Raw genomic sequence first — 23,270 nt, 5'->3', positions numbered from 1 at the left:
TATCTCTCAGAGACCCCGTTGTAAGATATTTGAACCCAGATAGATAGATAGTTCCCGGATAGGCAAACTGGCAATGCCCACAATGGGTTCCCATCATCCATGCTAGATTTTATTGCTTATATTATAGAAACTTTCTGGAGCACCCAACGGTAGGCTGGAACATCCAAGACTTCCAGGTGGACAGGAGCAGAGTCTGGAACTATGGCAGGAAGATCTCACTGGTGGAGTCTCCCAGACCTATAAGATATCAGGGACTGACTCACCTCCATCAGGTTCCATCTATCTAATTTAGGATAGAATGATTTTTTTTATATAATGGCAGATCAGAGAAGGCAATAATACAAAAATGTAATGCAGGAGCTTGAGATAAACTTACTCTGAACAATGAAATGTAAAGTCTCTGATAAAGATCCAATGGGGTTTCTGGTGGTGCAGGTGTATTTTCCTTCATCCTTCATCTTAAGATTATTAATATTTAGAGTCAACTCATTCCGAGCTGAAGAAACTGTGATCCGTCCATTTGAAGAGTCTGCAGTGAGTCTGGAAGCTACCAGTTGGTCTCCTTTGTACAGCAGGACCTCAGCTGTAGGGTAGCTGTCTATGGTACAACGCATAAAAGCCGTACGCCCCTCTTTAGTATCTTGGAAGGATCTGAGCTGCATATTTCTTGGAGCATCTGATATAAATAGAATAAATGACAGCTATTAATCTGAAGGAAAACAATAACCTATGTTCATAGTGAAGGTTCTAAAAGTTTATGTAGAAGAGAAGAGTAAAGTTAAAGGAAAAATGACATACAATAGAAAGCAGAGATCCTCAGACATAGCAAGATCTGACGTCTTGGATAACCCACTTCAGCTAATTCTTTGCTATTTGGCACTGTACTATATTTAACTGGTGATTGTGCGGTCATGCAACGCTCTACCACCCAAACAAAATTTGTATAATTTTTTTTACACAAATAGAGTTTTCTTTTGGTGGTATTTGAGCACCACTTTTTTATTTTTTGTGATATAAATGAAAAAATAACGAAAATATTGAAAGAAACATTTTCTTTTGCTTTTTGCTTTAAAACATATCCAATAAAATAAATAAATAAAAATCAAATTTCTTCATACATTTTGGCCAAATTGTATTTTGCTACGTTTCTTTGATAAAAAAAAAAATCCCAATAAGTGTTTATTGATTGGTTTGTGTGAACCAATCAGTCCCGCTAACAATCGCAGATTGCCGCCATTACTAGTAAAAAATAAATAAATAATAAAAATGCCATAAATCTATCCCTTATTTTGTAGACACTATAACTTTTGTGCAAATCAATCATTATACACTTATTGTGATTTTTTTTTATTTTTTTTTACCAAAAATATGTAAAAGAATACATATTGCCCTGAACTGATGAAGACTTTATTTTTTATTTTTTATATTTCTTATAGCAAAAACTGAAAAATATTATTTTTTTTTCAAAATTGTCGGTCTTTTTATGTTTATAGTAGGGATGAGCTTCGTGTTCGAGTCGAACGTAAGTTCGACTCGAACATTGGCTGTTCGGGCGTTCGGCGAATTCCGAACGTTTGGGCCGTTCGCGTCAAAATTCGAGTGACGCGCGCGCGGACCACAATGCACTGCGGTGGCGCAGTGCATTGCTGCCCCATGATTGGCCAAGCATGCACTGTGACCCCGCATGCTTGGCCAATCGCAGCGCCGGCAGCGAGGAGAGCCATGATTGGCCACAGGCATCCTGCCTGTGGCCAATCATAGCTCAGGCTGTGTAGTGCACGCCCCACACTATATAAGGCCGCCTTTGAGGCGGCTTCGTGTAGTGTGTTACTTAGCATCTGAAGCAGTGGGTGTTCTGTGTACCTTCAACACAGTACACACCAATCGTTTTTGGCTGATTTCCTATCTTGCTGCTGTGTAGTGGTTGTTGTCTGTGCCCTGACTGCAGTATACACCACTATATTCACCTCACCTATATAGCTAGTGATCTAGCTTTAACCACTTAACAACTGCCCATTGCCGATTAACGGCTTCAGGGGGGTTGTTTAACTCTGAGAGGCCGTTAATTAACGGCCTCCCAGAATTCTGCTCTCGAGTGCCCCGAGGTGTGCGCACTCGAGAGCATCCGTGACCGCCGGGTCGCATCACGGATCACGGTAAACGGCCGCTCATAGCGACCGTTTACCACGTGATTGCTCCGTCAAATGACGGAGTGATCACTTGGAAACAAACCTGTTCCTCCCTCCCCTCTCTGTACCGATCGGTACAGCGGAGGGGAAAGAGATCGGTGTCAGCAGCGATGTGGGCTGCATCTGCAGTGCCCACATCGCTGCTCACCGAATTTAACCCCTCAATTCCCTGCCAATACTCTGCAATACCAGTGCATACTCTGCAGTACCCTGCCATTACTCTGCAGTACCCCGCCATTACTCTGCAGTGCAGTACCCTGCCATTACTCTGCAGTGCAGTACCCTGCCATTACTCTGCAGTACCCCCCATTACTCTGCAGTAACCCCCATTACTCTGCAGTACCCCCCAATACTCTGCAGTACCCGCCATTACTCTGCAGTACCCCCAATACTCTGCAGTACCCCCCAATACTCTGCAGTACCCGCCATTACTCTGCAGTACCCGCCATTACTCTGCAGTAACCCCCATTAACCTGCAGTACCCCCCAATACTCTGCAGTACCCGCCATTACTCTGCAGTACCCGCCATTACTCTGCAGTACCCCCAATACTCTGCAGTACCCTGCCATTACTCTGCAGTACCCCCCATTACTCTGCAGTAACCCCCATTACTCTGCAGTACCCCCCAATACTCTGCAGTACCCGCCATTACTCTGCAGTACCCGCCATTACTCTGCAGTACCCCCAATACTCTGCAGTACCCTGCCATTACTCTGTAGTACCCCCCAATACTCTGCAGTACCCTGCTATTACTCTGTAGTACCCCGCCAATACCCCGCCAATACTCTGTAATACCCTGCCATAAATTGCCATACCCAGCCATACTCAGAGATACCCAGCCATACTCGGTGATACCCTGAAATACCCAGCCATAGACGCCCCCCACACCTCACCGCCCTCCGGTGCTTCTACCAACTCGCCAGTACGATCAAAGCCAGAATCTTTTTTTTATTTTTTATTTCAGGCTTCCCAGCCTAGAGGTGAGATGTGGGGTCATATTGACCCCCCAGATTTCACTGTAAAGAGGACCTGTCACCCCATATTCCTATTACAAGGGATGTTTACATTTCTTGTAATAGGAATAAAAGTGATCAAAAATATATTTTTGGGGAAAAAAATGTCAAACTAACATAAATAAAGTAAAATGAACAATAAAAAAATAAAATAAAAATTAAAGCGCCCATGTCCCCATGTGCTCGCATGTGCCACACATGTGAGGTATCGCCGAGAATGTTAGAGCGAGAGCAATAATTCTAGTCCTAGACCTCCTCTGCAACTCAAAACATGTAACCAGTAAAAAAAAAAATTAAAGCGTCGCCTATGGGGATTTTTTAAGTAGCGACGTTTGGCGCCATTCCACGGGCATGTGCAATTTTGAAGAGTGACATGTTTGATATCTATTTACTCAGCATAACTTCATCTTTCACTTTATGCAAACATTGGGCTAACAAGTGGTTAATAATAGAGCTTGCAGTCAGTAGTGTTAGGAGATAGTGCGTGCTGTCTGCGTGCTCTGTACCCAGTACATACCGCTATAATATAGGGCAGGCCCCTACTTTCAAACATCCAACTTACAAACATCTCCTACTTGCAAACGCAAGGAGACAGCAGCAAGTGAGATGAAAAAAGATGGACGACAAAACAAATTATACAGGGGTGATAACCCTTCCCTATGTTTTCCAAAAAGCTTAAAGATAGTTTTTTTGACTGGAGCTACACTTTAAAAATGTACCGGTTGAAAATGACAAACAGATTCAACTTAACACAACAAACCTACACAGTCCCTGTCTTGTTTGCACCGCCTGTATACTGCTGTTCTGAGTATATAGGGCCTGGGGGCCACACGCATTTCCTTTTTTTAATATGGGTACGGGGTTCCCCTTAATATGCGTACAAGACCCAAATAGGCTGGTAATGGGCAGGGAGGGCTACCCATGCCATGTTTCTCAATGATTTTCAACCATATTGCAGGAACCAGATATAACATTAAAACCGCAAGCAGTTTTAAATGGTGTTATTTCCGTTTAATGTCATTTTGTGCAGGGACTGTTCTAAACACGGGAAACACGTGGCACTTCACAGGCATACTACAGACACCCCCCAGGCACCATATTTAAAGTAATATTTCACTTTCTTTTTTTCACTTTAATCGTCATTAAAATCAGTGCTCCCGCCAAAACGGCAGTTTTTAAAACTTTTTTTTGCAGTGACCCATGTCCCCTGAGGCAGGAGGCAGGTCCCCAAACCCTTTTTAGGACACTATCTTGCATATTAGCCGTTAAAATTAGCACTTTCCAATTCGAACGTTCGAGTCCCATAGACTTCAATGGGGTTCTAACGTTCGTACCGAACGCGGGGGTCGTTCGCAAGTTCTGGTGCGAGCCGAACCGGGGGGTGTTCGGCTCATCCCTAGTTTATAGCACAAAAAATTAAGAACCTGCAGAGGTGATCAAATACCACCAAAAGAAAGCTCTATTTGTGGGAAAAAAAGGACATCAATTTCAGTTTGGGTCACTAAGTGGTTAACAAGAGCCTTTTAAAGAGGAAGTAAAGGCTCTGTCTACGGCACTGTAGACAGCGGTGCCTGTCTTTTTGTAAATATCTCCTAAATCGTATAGGTTTAGGAGATATTTCTTGGACCTACAGGTAAGCCTTAATCTAGGCTTACCTGTAGGTCAAAGTGGTTTGTAAGGGATTACAACCACTTTAAGCTCCAATCCTGGACTGGTAATTAATCAATTCCTTAAGGCACTGCACAAGCAGAACATCAATGACTACAAGAAACATGAATTTGACCCTTTCACACTGGGGCGCTGTGCAGGTGCTACATCGCTAAAAATAGCGCCTACGAAGCGCCCTGAAACATCCGCTGCTGTGTCTCCAGTGGGAAAGCCCGAATTGTGCCGCTAAAACGACAGTAAAGTGGCTCCACATTTAGCACCCTTTTACCGCCGATGCTGCGCCCGCCCCAGTGTAAAGGGGGCCTTTCTGTTATTTAGGAGTCCTTATCTGCTTGACTGACTTATATGTCCCCAAATACCTTGTAGAATAAAGAGACAAACTGTGTCTCTGTTCCACAAGACATTCCAAGGATCTGGAGAACAAAAATTTGTACCAGAAGCATCAGAAGAGGTCTAAGGACCGCCTATATTGCCATAAAGAGTACCTGTCACCTTCCCAAAGCTGTCACAATGGGGCACAGTCATTGTATATTGTCATTGTTCACAGTCTGGCCACCTAAAGTCTACCAAACAGTAAACTGGTCCTTTGTTTAGAATGTTTGGAGGCCACTCTAGAGGAGCTTTATAGAGTTTTTTTTTTTGCCTTCCTCTGCAACAATTTATTCTTATGATCGGATCTGTGCCTTTCTTTTAGACATGAGCAATTCGTTTATTTACGAATTCGTTTTTTTAACAAATTTTGCCAAATTAGTAAATTCCGAAATTTTCAAATTTACGAATTTATGAATTTTAAAATTTTCGAATTTCCGAAATCCGAAATTTCGGAAATTTGTAATTCAGAAATTCAAAATTTTGAAAAAAAGGACATAAATTTTGTTTGAGTACAACGTCACACGACTGCGCACTAGTCCGTTAAAGTGATGCAGTGCCGTATCACAAAAAAATGGTCTGGTCATTAAGGGGGCAAATCCTTCTAGTCCTTAAGTAGTGAATATTAATTTTTTTAGAAGCCTTTTGTAAAAAAACAAAAAACAAAACGTTTATTGGACTGATCTTTGAGTTTGCCATTTTCCCAAAATATTTTTTTTTTAAATAATTTAATAATTTTTTTAAAAAAAATTTTGTATCATTTGTCGGATTAGATGTTTGTACTTACATGCCACCTGAAGTTTAATGGGGGCAGAGGTCTTGCTGCTCTCACCACTCCATGCCTTGCAATAATATGACCCGGAATCTGAGCTGGTGACTCCCCCAAAGTGTATAACATCCTCCTGTTCTTCTATAAGCAAAACATTATTTTTGTACCAGCTGAAGGTGTCATTTCCCGTGTCTGATGAGCTTTTCAGGAGGCAGGTGAGGGTAACATTTTCTCCTTCTCGTACATCCGCAGATGGGGACACCATAATTTTTGCCGCTATTCAAGCAAACATAAATACAGGTCATGTCTTGTTCACCCTTCAAGATCATATGAAACATCCAAAATATTTTAAATGCAATAGTAATAGTATAGATTATTGTCTTACCGTCTTATATTTAATTTGCAAAGATCATGTAATTGTAAATATATATAAATAAAGAGAACCACTATACATATTATACAAGTATACAGTGCCTTGCAAAAGTATTCACCCCCCCCCCCTTGGCTTTTTACCTATTTTGTTACATTACAGCCTTTAGTTCAATGTTTTTATTTTTTATCTGAATTATATGTGATGGATCAGAACACAATAGACTAGAAAAATATATACATAAAACTATTTTTCAGAAATAAAAAACTGATTATTGGCATGTGCGTATGTATTCATCCCCTTTGTTATGAAACCCATAAAAAGCTCTGATGCAACCAATTACCTTCAGAAGTCACATAATTAGTGAAATGATGTCCACCTGTGTGCAATCTAAGTGTCACATGATCAGTCACTACATATACACACCTTTTTGAAAGGCCCCAGAGGCTGCAACACCTAAACAAGGCACCTAAACAAGGCACCACTAACCAAAGACTGCCATGAAGACCAAGGAACTCTCCAAACAAGTAAGGGACAATGCTGTTGAGAAGTACAAGTTAGGGTTAGGTTATAAAAAAATATTAAAATCTTTGATGATCCCTAGGAGCACCATCACATCTATTATAACCAAATAAAAAGAACATGGCACAACAGCAAACCTGCCAAGAGATGGCCGCACACCAAAAATCACAGACCGGACAAGGAGGGCATTAATCAAAGAGGCAGCACAGAGACCTAAGGTAACCCTGGAGGAGCTGCAGAGTTCCACAGCAGAGACTGGAGTATCTGTACATAGGATGGCAATAAGCCGTAAGAGCCATAGAGTTGGGCTTTATGGCAGAGTGGCCAGAAGAAAGCCATTGCTTTCAGCAAAAAACAAAATGGCACGTTTTGAGTTTGCGAAAAAGGCATGTGGCAGACTCCCAAAATGTATGGAGGAAGGTGCTCTGGTCTGATGAGACTAGAATTTTACTTTTTGGCCATCAAATAAAATGCTATGTCTGGCGCAAACCCAACACATCACATTACCCAAAGAACACCATCAGTGAAACATAGCAGTGGCAGCATCATGCTGTGGGGATGTTTTTTAGCAGTCGGGACTGGGAAACTGGTCAGAGTTGAGGGAAAGATGGATAGTACTAAATACAGGGATATTCTTGAGCAAAACCTGTACCACTCTGTGTGTGATTTGAGGCTAGGATGGAGGTTCACCTTGCAGTAGGACAATGACCCCAAACACACTGCTAAACCAACACTTGAGTGATTTAAGGGGAAACATGTAAATGTGTTGGAATGGCCTAGTCAAAGCCCAGACCTCAATCCAATAGAAAATCTGTGGTCAGACTTAAAGATTGCTGTTCACAAGCGCAAACCATCCAAGTTGAAGGAGCTGGAGCAGAAATCCCAGTGGTAAGTTGTGGCAAATTCATAGAGACTTATCCAAAGTGACTTGGAGCTGTGATAGCCGCAAAAGGTGGCTCTACAAAGTATTGACTTTAGGGGGGTGAATAGTTTTGCACATTGACTTTTTCTGTTATTTTGTCCTATTTGTTGTTTGCTTCACATTAATAATAATAATAAAAAAAAATCTTCAAAGTTGTGGACATGTTCTGTAAATAAATGATAAATCCTCAAACAATCCATGTTAATTCCAGGTTGTGAGGCACATAACACAAAATACTTTTGCAAGCCACTGTACATTAGACATGTGAAATTAATTTAATTCCGAATTTGTTTAACGAATTTCAATAAATGTGTTAATTCAGAAACATCTGAATTAAGGAAAATCCGTTTAGCAAATTTTTCCAAATATTCGTATATTCGAAAATTCATAACTATGTCAATTCAGAAATTCGGAAATCTGAAAACCTAAAAAAATAACTAACTAATAATAACTTAACTATTACTAACTATTAAATTATAGGTATTGGAATTTCCTTTCAATTCGGCTGTTATTGAATGTAACGAATACGAATTTATGAATTGTCTGAAATAACAAATACCATATCTAAGCGAATGGAACATAAAGAATTAATAATAATAAATAACAATATTAATAATAAAATATTTGTATCATTATCATTGTTTATTATTCATTTGTTTTGTTCCATTTATTTAGATTACGGCATTTTTTATTTCGTAATATTCGTAACTTTGTATAAATTCGTATTCGTTACGTTCACTAACGTGTGCACGTCTAGTATACATCCGTACATCCATATACCTATTTATGTACATTAGTAATGATTTCTAGGCAGAAAACAAGCAACAAACCTTCAAACGTAATCAAAACCATAGAGGTATATTTATAAAATGTTTGTTGGACAAATGTCACGCAGGTTCATGCAGACTGGATGAATTTTCCCCTGTATTTTCTGTAATAGATTCATTCTTGTGATTGTCAGCTCCATCTAATGGCCAAAATGCAGTATGTTTTCTCAAGGCATTTCAGAAAACTATACTCCGCTTTGACCACTAGATGGAACTGATGATCATAGGAATTATTCTATTACAGAAAATACGGTGGACAATTAGTCCAGCTTGCACATACAGTGCAAATTGGCCCCTAATGCACATGCGCGAAGAGCGCTGCACTTCCTGAATGGCCCAGCGGGACGCGGGGAGGAGAAGAGGGGGGGCCCAACTTCTGATGGACTTTGCCACAGGGGCGTCCGCCGGAAGTGGGGAAGGAACTCCGCTTTCTCGTTAACCTATACATATCAAGATAACAATTATTATTATTAATATTATTATTATTTTTATACTTCAACCTGAATCCTAAAACCTAAAGGGTGTATTTATATGAAAAGAAAAAAAAAAGTAGAGTTTTTCATCCTTTAAACTGCATGTACATTTGCTCTGTGTGAACGGAGACCAAATTCAATGTTATTAGGCAATTTTTCTCTCCATGTTAAATGTTAATTGTGTATAAAGAATGTATAAAGCTGACATTAATATTAAATACATATATATTTTCTATGACCATCAGCGCCATCTAGTGGCCATAATTCACTCTTATTTGTCCTGGAGAGAAAATTACCTTGTAACATTAGATTTTCACAAACAGCTAAGGGAATTTTTTTTATAGATATACCCCTAAACGTAACCCCTAGCCTTCGACTTTAATGCCGCATACACACGATTTCGTCACATACACAAATTTCGGCCAGCAAAAGACCGATGAGAGCCTTTGGTCAGAAAATGCGACGGTGTGTATGCTCCATCGGACTTTTGCTGGCCGAATTCCCGCCAGCAAAAGATTGAGAGCATGTTCTCAATTTTTCGGTCGGAAAACGTTCAGATCGTCTGCAGCAATTCCGACGCATGCTCGGAAGCAATTTGACGCATGCTCGGAAGCATTGAACTTAATTTTCTCGGCTCGTTGTAGTATATGTCACCACGTTCTTGACGGTCGAAAGTTCAGCGAGTGTATGCAAGCCAAGCTTGAGCGGAATTCCGTTGGAAAAACCATCCAAGATTTTTCCGACGGAAATTCCGCTCATGTTTACGGGGGCATGACACAAACTTACTACAGATATTTAGATATACATATGCACTCTCTCTCTACACTATATTGTCAGAAGTATTGGGACACCTGCCTTTACATGCACATGAACATTTATGGCATTCCCGTCTTAGTCCTCCCCAAACTCGCTCATCCATGTCTTTATGGACCTTGCTTTGTGCACTGGTGCACAGTCATGTTGGAACAGGAAGGGACCATCCCCAAACTGTTCCCACAAAGTTGGGAGCATGAAATTGTTTAAAATGTCTTGGTATGCTGGCGCCTTAAGAGTTTCCTTCACTGGAACTAAGGGGCCAAACCCAACCCCTGAAAAACAACCCCACACCATATTCCACCAAATGATTTGGACCAGTGCACAAAGCAAGGTCCATAAAGACATGGATGAGCGAGTATGGGGTGGAGAAAATTGACTGGCCTGCACAGAGTCCTGACATCAACCCGAAAGAACACCTTTGGGATGAATTAGAGCGGAGACTGCGAGCCAGGCCTTCTCATCCAACATCAGTGCCTGACCTGGGATGCCATTAAAATTCATGTCCGTGTAAAGGCAGGCGTCCCAATACTTTTTCCAATATAGGTATATGTCTCTAGTAAAAATAATCCAGAAAATAATTTCACCTTCTATTTTTGAGGGCAGGATGGAGTACAAAATACTAGAACTCTAGAACTTTCTGATATAAAATACAAAAATAATTTAAGGTAATATAATTAACAGCTATAGTTTTTAGAAAATTATATGGTATACAACTATCCAAAAAAAGGGTAAAGATAATATTTTATAGTACCATATAGAATAATTCTGAGTTTAGGATTTTTTTTTTAACACTGTCATTCTGTAAGAACACAGCAAAGAAAATTGAGTTTCCCATAGTCACCGATACAGAGAAGTTGAAGCTTACTTGGTGCGGTGAATTGTAATGTAGAAGTCATTGAGCCATATGTGTTGTTTGCTATGCAGGTAAAGGTCCCCTCGTCCTCCAAGACAACATCCCGGATTTCCAGTTGTAAGGAGTTGGTGGAAGACTTTATTTTTAATCTCTCAATGGAAGGATCTTGCAAGCTGGAAGCTACCAGTGTCTCTTTTCTGTATAGGAACAACAGAGATGGAGGATCACTGTCCACTGTGCACAGAATAATGGCTTGCAGAGGGTCGTGGCTTGACACAAGAGATGTTACCGAGAGGTGTCTGGGAGGATCTGTGAGGAATAAGCAGACATAATAATGCTATAATAGAAAATATTAATTACATAGGATATTTAGTGTTCTTCATGCAATAAGTAAGAGTTTATCTGAAGCCAGGGCTTTCTTTTTTACTTTTAGATCAACTGTCAAAGGGTTAGGAAGGCCATAGACAGTAAGAAATTTGCACAATTCACCCATCAACACAGATAGTCCTGACAGGGGGATCCCCCAAGTCAAGAAATTGTATTCTCCCAGTGGGGGAGGGCGGGGGAAGCCGCCCCTGCTGGGAGATCACAGTGATTATTGCTAGTGGCTACAACAGCTGCTAGCAATAATCGCAAGCAAATCCAGCAGACTGGTTGCATTCAAGTTGATCAATCTATCAACCTGGTACATTCAGCCTGCTCATACACGGTTTGAATCTTGGTCGGTTTCTTACAGAACCTGCTGAGATGGGAACCATCTGTGGCCAGCCTTAGGACCTCTGTTAGGTTGTTATTGCTGTCTTTGTTCCTGTAATGAAACATTCCACACTTGGCTTGAGTGCTTTCATCATACACTGCTTCCTTCCAGTCTGAATATAGATATCAGATTTTCCAACCGCTTGCAACCACAAACTAGGCAGTACTCGTTTTGGCTGCTGACCATGAACTGCTTATTGAAACACAGGCACACAGAGATGTTCAAACTTCTCGTGTAGAATAATACATATCAGCCCAAACTTTTTTTTTATATTTTTTGGGGTATTTATTATAGCAAAAAGTAAAAAAAATAGTGCGTTTTTTTCAAAATTGTCGCTTTTTTTGTTTATAGCGCAAAAAATAAAAATCGCAAAGGTGATCAAATACCACCAAAAGAAGGCTCTATTTGTGGGAAAAAGGGACATTGATTTTGTTTGGAGCCACATCGCACGACCATGCAATTGTCAGTTAAAGCGACGCAGTGCCAAATTGCAAAAAACGCTCTGGTCTTTGGCCAGCCAAATGGTCCGGGGCTTAAGTGGTTAATAATAACCCTGTATGCCTAACACAATCTTCCTGAGATTGAAAAGCTCAGAGTGTCTCTTCAGCTAAAATAATGCACAGAAATAAATCTTAACAGTCATAAAACACACCTAACATGGGTTGCAAGCTCACACTGAAGAAGTGATTCTACAACACCTCTAATTTAATCTGAAATATTAACAAACAAATATTAACAAATAATGTAGTAAAAAATATATGATACTATCTTACAAATCTTAAAAACTTCCAATATAATCAAGTGATCATAAACTAATAACATAAATGATGTTAATGTGATCTTCAAATGCACAAGATAATGCACAATTCAGAACTGTGAACAATAATAAATTATAGGTCAGCCCATCCTCCCAACGATGTCATCTATGGCGAAACACGTAGGGTACTGCCTACGAGAGTGACAGCATCATGCATGGCAAGTTGTTGGTCGGCTGGGATCAATCTGTGTGCCCATAAGAATGATACGACTTTCGACATGCTTTGACGGTTTTCATCTTTGTGAGTGTGCATTTTACTTTTTTTTAAATAAAATAGTTTTATACAGTATTACACTATGAGATCACCTTTTTTCCAGTCTGAATATAGATATCAGATTTTCCAACCGCTTGAAACCACAAACTAGGCAGTACTCGTTTTGGCTGCTGACCATGAACTGCTTATTGAAACACAGGCACACAGAGATATTCAAACTTCTCATCAGTAGACTGTCCAATCAGCAGGGAGAGCTTTTGGAGGAATTCCCCCCCCCCCCCCCCACAGCTAATCTACATAGACATGTACATCCCATAATAGGTTGCTTCTAAGGCAGACACAATAGAACAATGGAATATAGCCACACCCCAAACGACCCAGCAAATAGTACACAACAGTATAAGACAATATATATATATATATATATACATACACACACAACATTCCAGTGTGCAGTGTGGTTGTACAGTGTTTCCGATTAGTACAGATCAGACTGGGGTTCTCGATCACCCTGTGCCCCTAATAGACACAGGGTTACTTAGACATAGGAGGTGCATGGGGTGCTAAAACAAGGGTTTCTCAACCCCTCCAAGAGATTCTGGGTTCCACGGGCCCCCTGCCCAAAGGTACTCTTGCCACAGTTCCTGCTAGCGAGATTCAACCACTCTGTTCGTCCTGGTGATTGTTGTCACTTGTACAAAATAGTGATAGGGAATATAAAATTTTGTGACTGGACAGCCATAGCCTTGGCAGTCCAGGCAGCTGCTATAGGGCCTGAGGATGGGAGGGGGCCCCACTAGAAAGTTGAGACAACTTAAACATGGAAAACCAAGTGCATGTAAAGATTCCAAAATGTAATAAAAACAACCCTGATCCTGAGTTGTTGCTGATCACACATCACCTTTGTTTTCCCTCAATCTACAGTTGATTTCCAGATTTATTATCTTCAGAGCTTTTACTCACCCCAGCATTCACTTTAACCGCTCCCCGACCACCTCGCGCAGATATACTGCGGCAGAAGGGCACGTACAGGCAGAATCTCCTACCTGTACGTTACCCTTTAAGAGGTGGGCGCCCGCCGGGAGCTTCATGAGCGCAATCTCAGGTCCTGTGGACTCTATGTCCGCAGGGATACCCGCATTCATCTCACGGAGAGGAAGAACCGGGAAATGCTAATATAAACAAGCATTTCCCCCGTTCTGCCTAGTGACACTGTCACTGATCACCGCTCCCTGTAATCAGGAGCGGTGATCAGTGTTGTGTCACACACAGCCCCTCCCCCCCCCACAGTTAGAATCACTCCTTAGGACACATTTAACTCCTATAGTGCCACCTAGTGGTTAACCCCTTCACTGCCACTCACATTTACACAGTAATCAATGCATTTTTAATTGCACTGATTGTTGTATAAATGTGAATGGTCCCAAAATCGTGCCAAAAGTGTCCGATCTATCCACCATAATGTCGCAGCCACGATAGAAATTGCTGATCGCCGCCATTACTAATAAAAAACTATTAATAAAAATGCCATAAAACTATCCCCTATTTTGTAAACGCTATATCTTTTGCGCAAACCAATCAATAAACACGTTTTGTTTTTTACTAAAAATATGTAGAATAATACATATCAGCCCAAACTGAGGAAAACATTTTTTTTATATTTTTTGGGGGTATTTATTATAGCAAAAAGTAAAAAATAATGCATTCTTTTCAAAATTTACGCTTTTTTTGTTTGAAGCGCAAAAAATTAAAATTGCAAAGGTGATCAAATACCACCAAAAGAAGGCTCTATTTGTGGGAAAAAAGGACATTGATTTTGTTTGGGAACCACATCGCACGACCGTGCAATTGTCAGTTAAAGCAAAGCAGTGCTGAATCGCAAAAAACACTCTGGTCTTTGGCCAGCCAATATTCCACAATATATCACATTTCCAACACTTTCAAATATAAAATCATTTTACAAATATACCATATCCACACCCAGGCCAAAAAACGTTCTAAAAAAAAAAAACCCATGTATGAGGCTTCTAAAAAGCCATATTAACCTTAGTTACCCATTCCCTCTCTCCGTCCTCCTCCATCAAAAAAAATAAATAAAACATAATGATGTTAATGTGATCTTTAAATGCACAAGATAATGCACAATTTCGAACTGTGAACAATAATAAATTATAGGTCAGCCCGTCGTCCCAACGATGTCATCTATGACGAAACACACAGGGGAGTGCCTACGAGAGTGACAGCATCATGCATGGTAAGTTGTTGGTTGGAATGATACGGCTTTCATCATGCTTTGACGGTTTTCATCTTTGTGAGTGCGCACTTTACATTTTTTTAAATAAAATAGTTTTATACAGTATTATGCTGTGAGATCACCTTTTATCCTTTTTCTTTGAGAGCTATTGTGGCAGTGTATCCTATGTTCGGCTTGTGGAGTAAGTCTGCTTATTGTCTGGAGGCAATAACCCCTTTACAGTTTAATGGTCGATAGGATCTGGTAAGAGGCTGGAGTGTGGTGTCAAATTTGGGAGCACTGATTTGTTTTTTATCTGCAGACTGGTGGCCATAGTTTGAAAGATTAGAACAATATACTTTATCTTTTAAGTGGACTTTATTGAGACACTCTGGGGGTTGACTTACTAAAATTGCAATATGCAAAATCTGGTGCAGCTATGCACGGTAGCCAATCAGCTTCTAACTTCAGCTTGTTCAGTTAAGCTTTGACAATAAAACCTGGAAGCTGATTGGTTTCTCTGCAGAGCTGCACCAGATTTTGCACTCCTCGGTTTTAGTAAATCAACCCCTATATGAAGTTTTAGGCATTTATAACAGATCGACTAACACTTGTGGACTTTTATGCATATATTTTTTGACTTTCATGATTTTATATTGAATTTTATAGCGCTGCACTCTTCTTTATATAATAATACATTTTAATCACTCCATAGCTTTCAACCGATAGAAGAATCCACAACCGTCAGTGTCAAAATCTTACGTGATAATATTCCTACTGATCCACAAATAACAGGAAAACACACTTCACTCAATGACACAAGGATCTGCACACCTTAACATATGACCTCTAGGCCAGCGGTTGCCAACCAGTGTTACACAAGAAAATTTTGGTGGAAATTTCTGGTGGATATATACCACCCAATGTTGTTTCCAGTGTTGTTCTCAATGCGTTCTGACAGCCAATACTGTCAGAATGGATACCCAATGCCAGTTCTAGCTCCTGTGAAGTTAGAAGGAGGTGCCAGGAGTGGTGCTAGTGCAGAGAACAGGAGGTGAAGACGGAGGGGACTTCCAATGGCAGCACTGATCACAGACTGTGGGATGTAGCATGGAGCTTGAGTACATGGCCGCATAAGGAGGTGAGGTCCAAAGATTAGTCTGCGTAAGGCAGCAGTGTATTGCAAAATGCGGGGAGGGGGGGCAGAAAGCCAGAGCATTGTGTGTAGAAGACATGTAAAATTTATGTTAATGGGATTCAAAATTGGGAGCCTAGTGGTCTTTGAGGTGCGAAAGGTTGGCAACCACTATTCTAGGCTACATAAAAGGTCAACAAAGCTCTTCCCATTAATGGATAAACTTGATGGTCTGTTCTTCATTTTTTTTATCCTCCAACACTCCTCCTCTGCAATAGTAATATAAAGAATCACTAAAAAGGTGGCATATACTGTAGCAAAACACTATATATTTCAGCTCCCCACAGATTCCAAAGTAATAAGTGTGATGACATCATCAAACCTCAACTCCACTCATATACCCAATACCTCCAAACTCGAGACTTCAGTAGGTTCAACTGGTCTAATGCCCATGAACAATTTGTTTTACATTTGTTGTGCATTTCCTATAGGGCTTAGTATCTAAAAATTGCCCCCTGTGTGATTCCCTGGGTTTGTATCAGGAATGGAGCGAGATAAAACTTACATAAGACACGTAGAGTCACTGGTGGTGACATGATGCTGCCCTGAGTATTGTGAACTCTGCAGTAATAGAATCCAGCATCCTGGGCAGAGACTCTGTGGAAGGTGAGGGTGTTCTCTTTCAGGTCCTCCTTCATCCACTTGTCATTCTTGAACCAGGTGTAAACGCTCCCTTTCTCCGAGCCTCTTGTGGCCACACAAGTCAGTGTGACTTCTTTCCCTTCTTCTTCTTCCGCAGACGGCGATACCACCACTCTTACCACTGTGGAGGAAGACACACTTTTTAAAGTGGACCTGTCTTAAACATTTAACCATCATCAAAATAAATGAATACAAAGATTTACAGAGCCATCCTTCATTCGAAACTGCATGTATATTTGTTCTGTATGAATAATGCCGCGTACACACTGTCGAACTGTTTGACGTACTTAGTCCGTTGAAACTCATTTCAGCGGACAATCTGCTCGTGTGTGGGCTTCAGCTGACTTTTTCAGCGTGCAGTCCGGAGTACTAAGAATTTCGGTTTTTCCAAAAATCTGTCCGTTGTACTTTGGTTTCAGCGGACAATACGGTCGTCAGTATGCTAGTTTGATGGACTAAGAATGGTGCATGCCCAGAAAGGATTTACACGGTGGAAGGGTGCTTTGCTGTGTATTGGACTTCCTATTTCTAGTCCCATCGTACGTGCTGTACACGTCATCGTGCAAACTTTCGACGGACTGTTTGTGTATCCGTGTGTGGTCAACTCCGTTCAGTGGAAACTACGACGGATTGTCCGTCGGATTGTATGACGGACTAAGTACGCCATACAATCCGCTCGTGTGTACGCGGCATAAGCCACAATAAATGTTGCCAGGCTATTTTCTCTCCAAGTCAAAAGTAGGGAGGTGTTAGGGAAATACTCAATTCTATAGGGAATCAATATGTATTTACTGTGATCATCAGTTCCATTTAGTGGCTATCATGCAGTATTTCCCTGATTTACTTAGTGTCACTAAACCCATATCATAAAAACTATCAGTAAATGGTTTATTACATGATGTCGCTCAGTCATTATGAGATTCGTTTTTTGTATTCTGCAAAAAACCTGGTTGATCCTGCTGCTCTCTAGCTTCCCCCTTCTGTCCATGTCCCCAATTCAGATAGAGATTTTGCACCTGTAGTGGCAACTCTGCACATGCTTAATTTTCAGTGAGTTTCTATGCTGAATATTTCCCCCCTATCACATCTGAGCAGCCCATGTGACTATAGAGTCACACATGTGGGCATATACACAGTGGTAAATGACAGCCCACTCCCTCCCTCCTCCTCCATGCCCACTAACCAGCTAAAAATAATGGGGCCAGGATATTACATGTAGATTAAAGGAGGCTTCACCCCCCTCTTATTTGTGAACTTTAATGGCTGTAATGGAATACCAGTCTTAGTCCGTAGGGTTCAATATTGAGTTGGCCCACCCTTTGCAGATATTACAGCTTCAACTCTTCTGGGAAGGCTGTCCACAAGGTTTAGGAGTGTGTCTACGGGAATGTTTGACCATTCTTCCAGAAGCGTATTTGTGAGGTCAGGCACTGATGTTGAACGAGAAGGCCTGGCTCGCAGTCTCTGTTCTATTTCATCCCAAACGTGTTGTCTCAGGTTGAGGTCAGGACTCTGTGCAGGCCAGTGACGTTTCTCCACCCCAAACTCGCTCATCCATGTCTTTATGGATCTTGCTTTGTGCATTGGTTGGAACAGGAAGGGGCCATCCCCAAACTGTTCCCACAAAGTTGGGAGCATGAAATTGTCCAAAATGTCTTGGTATGCTGACGCCTTAAGAGATCCTTTCACTGGAACTCAGGGGCCAAACCCAACCCCTGAAAAACAACCCCACACCATAATCCCCCCATCCACGAAATTATTTGGATCAGAGCACAAAGCAAGGTCCATAAAGACATGGATGAGCGAGTTTTGGGGTGGGGGAACTTGACTGGCCTGCACAAAGTCCTGACCTCAACTCGATAGAACACCTTTGAGGCAAAATCGAGTGGAGACTGCGAGTCAGGCCTTCTCGTCCAATAAAGCTGCCTGGCCTCACAAATGCTCTTCTGGAAGAATGGTCAGACATTCCCATAGACACACTCCTAAACCTTGTGGACGGCCTTCCCAGAAGAATTGAAGCTGTTATAGCTGCAAAGGGCGGGCCAACTCAATAGTGAACCCTACGGACTAAGACTGGGATGCCATTACAGTTCATGTGCGTGTAAAGGCACCCTAATACTTTTGACAATATAGTGTAACTGCTGGGGTAGGTGCGTGGCACTCATTAGAACTGAAGAAGTGGCTTGGATAAGCTACAAAATGTCTTCAACCTTACAGAACAAGTCAAGTTGAATGTGACTTAAGCTGGCCATACACTAGTAGAATTTTGTTTCAATGTTTTCATTTTAAGAATGTTCGTTTTAATTAATAGTAGTGTCAAATCGCCTAGAGGCGATTCAGTTCGCATTGTGCGCTATATAAGTATTTCATTCATTCATTCAAATCGCCATTCGTTTTTTTGATTTCAGTGAAAGAAAATTCGAAGCAGGATGGGAAATTTCTCTTGAACAAATTTCTAACTTTGTGCTTTCAAGCAACATTGGGCCAGTCCTAAGAATGTCCAAATATTTTTTTTGTACAAATGTTCCTTTAAAAAATCTAACTTCTACCATAATATGAAAAACCAGAATCTGAATGTTAAATGAGTATACAGTAAGAAGGCCTTAGGAGTCGAGTTGGGTGCCGAATTGAAGGGCTCTACAGAAGCCATCTCCTCTGTGACTATAATTGCTCCAGTTATCAGTCATTATAATTACTTGAATTATCTTTCACATACAAATGCAACCAGACTGTCCATCACTGACACTTCATACATTTCATTTAATAAATTGAGACCAATCAGCATTAAACAGATCGCTATTGTTCTGTGTCTTGCAATGCACTGGCATGGGTCAGGGTTACATTTGGGTACTCAGAATTACATGACGGTAAATTAACCTCCCAGCGGGACGATCAGGAATCTATTATTTAAATACTCAAATGTTTTACTGGACTGCCTACTGATGCAGTGATAATGTAAAATATAGACATCTATTGTAAGGCCCCATTCACATTTGGGTGATGCTACTGCATTGCATTTTTACTTCATTTTTATGCATTTTTATTGCATTTTTTTGGAGCGGCACCATTTATTTGAATAGGCCTCCCGCACTAAGAAAGCTAATTTTGTAATGAAACAAATGCGTTTTGCATTGCACGTTTTTCACTCATTTTGTCACACGGAAAGTGCGCAACTGCTACCCGCATTTGGGGTGCCGTTGCTTGTTTTTCATGCATTTCTGCTATGCTGAGGTGTGGGGGGGGGGGGTCTAAAATGTGTAAAGCTGATTGATTTGGGTGTGGGGACGCACCGGATGCCTTCTGCTGCCATCTTGCTCTTGCTAAGCTTCCCTTGCGTCCAGTGTTAATTTCGTTGACTAAACTGACTAAAACATTTTAGTTGACTAAATTAATATTATTTTAGTCGACTAAAGTACACCAAAAACTAAAACAACTGAGATGACTAAAATACGACTAAAACGAAAATGTTAGTCAAAAGACTAAAATGTTACTAAAACCAAAATGCCATTTTAGTGAAAAGACTAAGCCCTTGTACACACGGTCGGAGAATCCGTCGGAATGTGTCCTATCGGAACGTTTTGTCGGATATTCCGACTGTGTGTGGTCTGCATTGGACTGTTTCCGTCTGAATATCCCTCGGACCAAATTTTCCAACTTGCTGGAAATATTTTCCCACAAACTGCTCCGATCGGACATGCTCCAATCATGTGTAGAGAATTCCGATCGGACAAAGTGCCACGCATGCTCAGATCAAATTACGAGATCAAAGCTATTGGCTACTAGCCTGAACATAGTCCCATCGTAACGAAATTACGTCATCACGTTCTGAATGATCGGATTTTCCGACAACTTTGTCCGACCGTGTGTATGCAACAGTTTCGGACAAGATCCGTCTGACAAAATCCGACGGATTTGGTTGTCAGAATGTCCGACCGTGTGTACAAGGGCTTAGTCGACTAAAATGTACTGGAGATTTTAGTCGACTAAAACATAGGACATTTTAGTCGACTAAAATGTACTGGAGATTTAGTCGACTAAATACGACTAAAACTAAAACAATTGCAGAAGACTAAAATGAGACTAAAACTAAAATGCCAAAGACTAAATCTAAATTTGCTGCAAAAATTAACACTGCTTGCATCCCTGTGTCTTCAAAGTGGAGCTTGAAGGCCTCCTGTTTGTGAAATTGAGCTTTTTGGAGAGGAGGGGGAAGGGAGTGGGTACCCAATTTTGACAGGTAGCGGCTCCCACTTTCACTACGACTGCCTAGGCCAGTGGTCTCGAAAATATGTCCTGGGGAGCCAGATGCGGCCTTTTGCTTGCCTCTATCCAGCCCTTGGAACACTATTCCTCTAACTGACACCAATGATGAGGTACCATTCCTCCAACTGACATTATTAATGGGGCACGCCTACTCCCACTGACACCTTCAATGGGGCACTATTCCCCTGTTAAGACCAATGATGGAGCATTATTCCTCCCATTAATACCAACCATCGGACACTTTTAGTCCCATTAGTACCAACCACGGGGCTCTATTCCCCCTGTTAAAACCAATAATGGGGCACTATTCCTCCCATTAATTTCAACAAGGGGGCACTATTCCTCTGATTACAACCAACCATAGGGCACTATTCCACCCATTAATACCAACCAAGGGGCACTATTCCTCCCATTAATACCAACCATGGGGCACTATTCCTCACACTAATTGATGCTGGGACATTTTCTACTCACAATGGCAACAGTCCAGACCCCCTAAAGCCTGAAGGACAGTAAACTGGCCCTTTGTTGAAAAAGTTTAGAGACCCATGGCCTAGGCGATCAGAAGCGCAAGTTCTCTCCCCCCCCAGCTGTCTTCGGGGACACATGACAGACCCCAGAAGATTGCAGGAATGACAGACCCCGGAAGACTGCAGGACCATTCACAATGCACAGCGCCGCTTGCGCATGTGCAGCAGGCACCCAGTTATGAAGCCATACGCTGTCACAGTTGGGTGCACATAATGAAGATGGGACAAAAAACACGCAAAGTGAAAATGGCTTGGCTGAGCACAGCGCTGGATCATGGGAAAGGTGAGTGACTGATTATTAAAAGTTTGCGGCTACAGTTTTTGTACCTGGCTGGAAAGGTGCCTAGCTAGTGTTTTTCTACTGTATGGGAGGTGCTTTTACTAGGGGGAGACATGGATCCTAGTCCCTGCTTTGCAGAGACACAGGATCCATAACTTCCCTCCTGTCAGAACGAGAATCTTCCTTGCTTACATAGACAGATTGCAATTTTGTCTCTGTGGCTGATGATCGGTGGGTGCCAGTGGACTTCGAGTCTGCAGTATCCACTGATTGGCTGCTGCTGTGTGTAATTGCCTCCCCTACCCAGAAGTGCAGAATCATGTATATATACACGTGTTCCTGCACGCAGCGGCCACCCTGTAGCAGTATTTTTTCCACAGAAATTAAATAAAGTAAGGAAGGAAGGAAGAAAACAAGGAAGGAAGGAAGGAAGGAAGGAAAGGAAGTGATGAGAAGGGAAGGGAAGGAAGAGAGGAAGGCAGGAAGAGCAGTTAGCTAGTAGAATCCAATCTAATGAATATTTCCTTTACTATCCATTTATTAGCACCTAGGCAAGGAAACGCTAACTACCATCTAGTGGCGCATGAGGGTGCCAAAGGGCCGAATTTGGCCCTCAGGCTGCAGGTTGGGCACAGGGTTATATACTTTGATATAAAAATTGTAGCTGTATTCTTCTGTCATTTTACCTGCATCCAATCATATTGTGTCATACAGTTTTACTACCACATGTATTTTTTACTTTGGGAAAGAACAGATAACACATTATGTTAGTACTAACTTTCTACAATGAGCTTGACACTTGCAGTTGCATTGCCGACAGAATTATTGACAAGACATCTGTATGTCCCTTCATCCGATAAGATCACATCCCGGATCTCTAGGCTCAGAGAATTCTTCTTGTAGGTCACTTGGATCCTTTCTGTTGGAGCCCAATGCAAAGGGGAACTGGCAATGAGGGTCCCGTCTTTGTACAACATCATTTCTGCGGGAGGATTGCTGTCTACGGTACAGTGAACCATGGCCAGGTTCCCCTTCTGAGTCTCCAGGAATGAGGTGAGAATTGGAGTTCTTGGAGGATCTAAAAGAGAGATGAGGGAGTGAAAGTGAAAGTGAAACTGAGTGTGTGCAGGTAGCCTTCAGTACAGCAAACAGGATACAGGTGAGCTGCTTCTCTAAAATTAAATGTAAAAAGCCTCCTGATGGGAAGCAAGAAATGCTATTCTTGCTCTATTTTATTGTAGTGGGCTCCCCGACTTCCAAGGGCCTAATGACCCCCAGAGCCAAGGAGAAGTGACATTCCTCCTCAGGGTGCAGGTTACTATGCATAGTGGGTGTGGTGCAAGGTGAAACGATTGGGTGCTAGTCACTTTTTGTAAAAATTAACAAAGAGTTGGGGAGAAGGTTGGGGAGAGAGGGTTTAGGGCACAGGACACCCTTAACAGCAATAGCAATTAAGGCAAACTCCGCAGACAAAAATAGAACTAGGCAGACAGCATTACAGAACGAGGGCCTTTAAGCTAAATGCAGCAACCTGTATCTTGTAGCAAC

At 41.5% G+C, this 23,270-nt stretch overlaps 1 protein-coding gene across 1 annotated transcript in view; it reads right to left on the bottom strand.

The window, feature by feature from the left end:
- The window catches only part of SIGLEC1 (sialic acid binding Ig like lectin 1), a 118,372-nt gene that overhangs the window by 53,319 nt on the left and 41,783 nt on the right, over positions 1–23,270 (bottom strand). The window contains exons 7-11 of the mRNA XM_077478050.1: positions 22,501–22,800; positions 16,513–16,770; positions 10,804–11,100; positions 6,027–6,284; positions 377–676 (exon numbers count right to left, since the gene is read on the bottom strand). Of these exons, the coding sequence (XP_077334176.1) occupies positions 377–676; positions 6,027–6,284; positions 10,804–11,100; positions 16,513–16,770; positions 22,501–22,800 (1,413 nt within the window). The remainder of the gene's footprint in view (positions 1–376; positions 677–6,026; positions 6,285–10,803; positions 11,101–16,512; positions 16,771–22,500; positions 22,801–23,270) is intronic.

Source organism: Lithobates pipiens, unplaced genomic scaffold, assembly GCF_037356315.1.
Source record: "Lithobates pipiens isolate NorthernLeopardFrog02 unplaced genomic scaffold, aLitPip1_a1.2 Scaffold_13, whole genome shotgun sequence".
NCBI classification, from domain to species: Eukaryota; Metazoa; Chordata; class Amphibia; order Anura; family Ranidae; genus Lithobates; species Lithobates pipiens.
The sequence above is the reverse complement of the archived record's forward strand: the minus strand, read 5'-3'. Positions and strand labels throughout refer to the sequence as shown.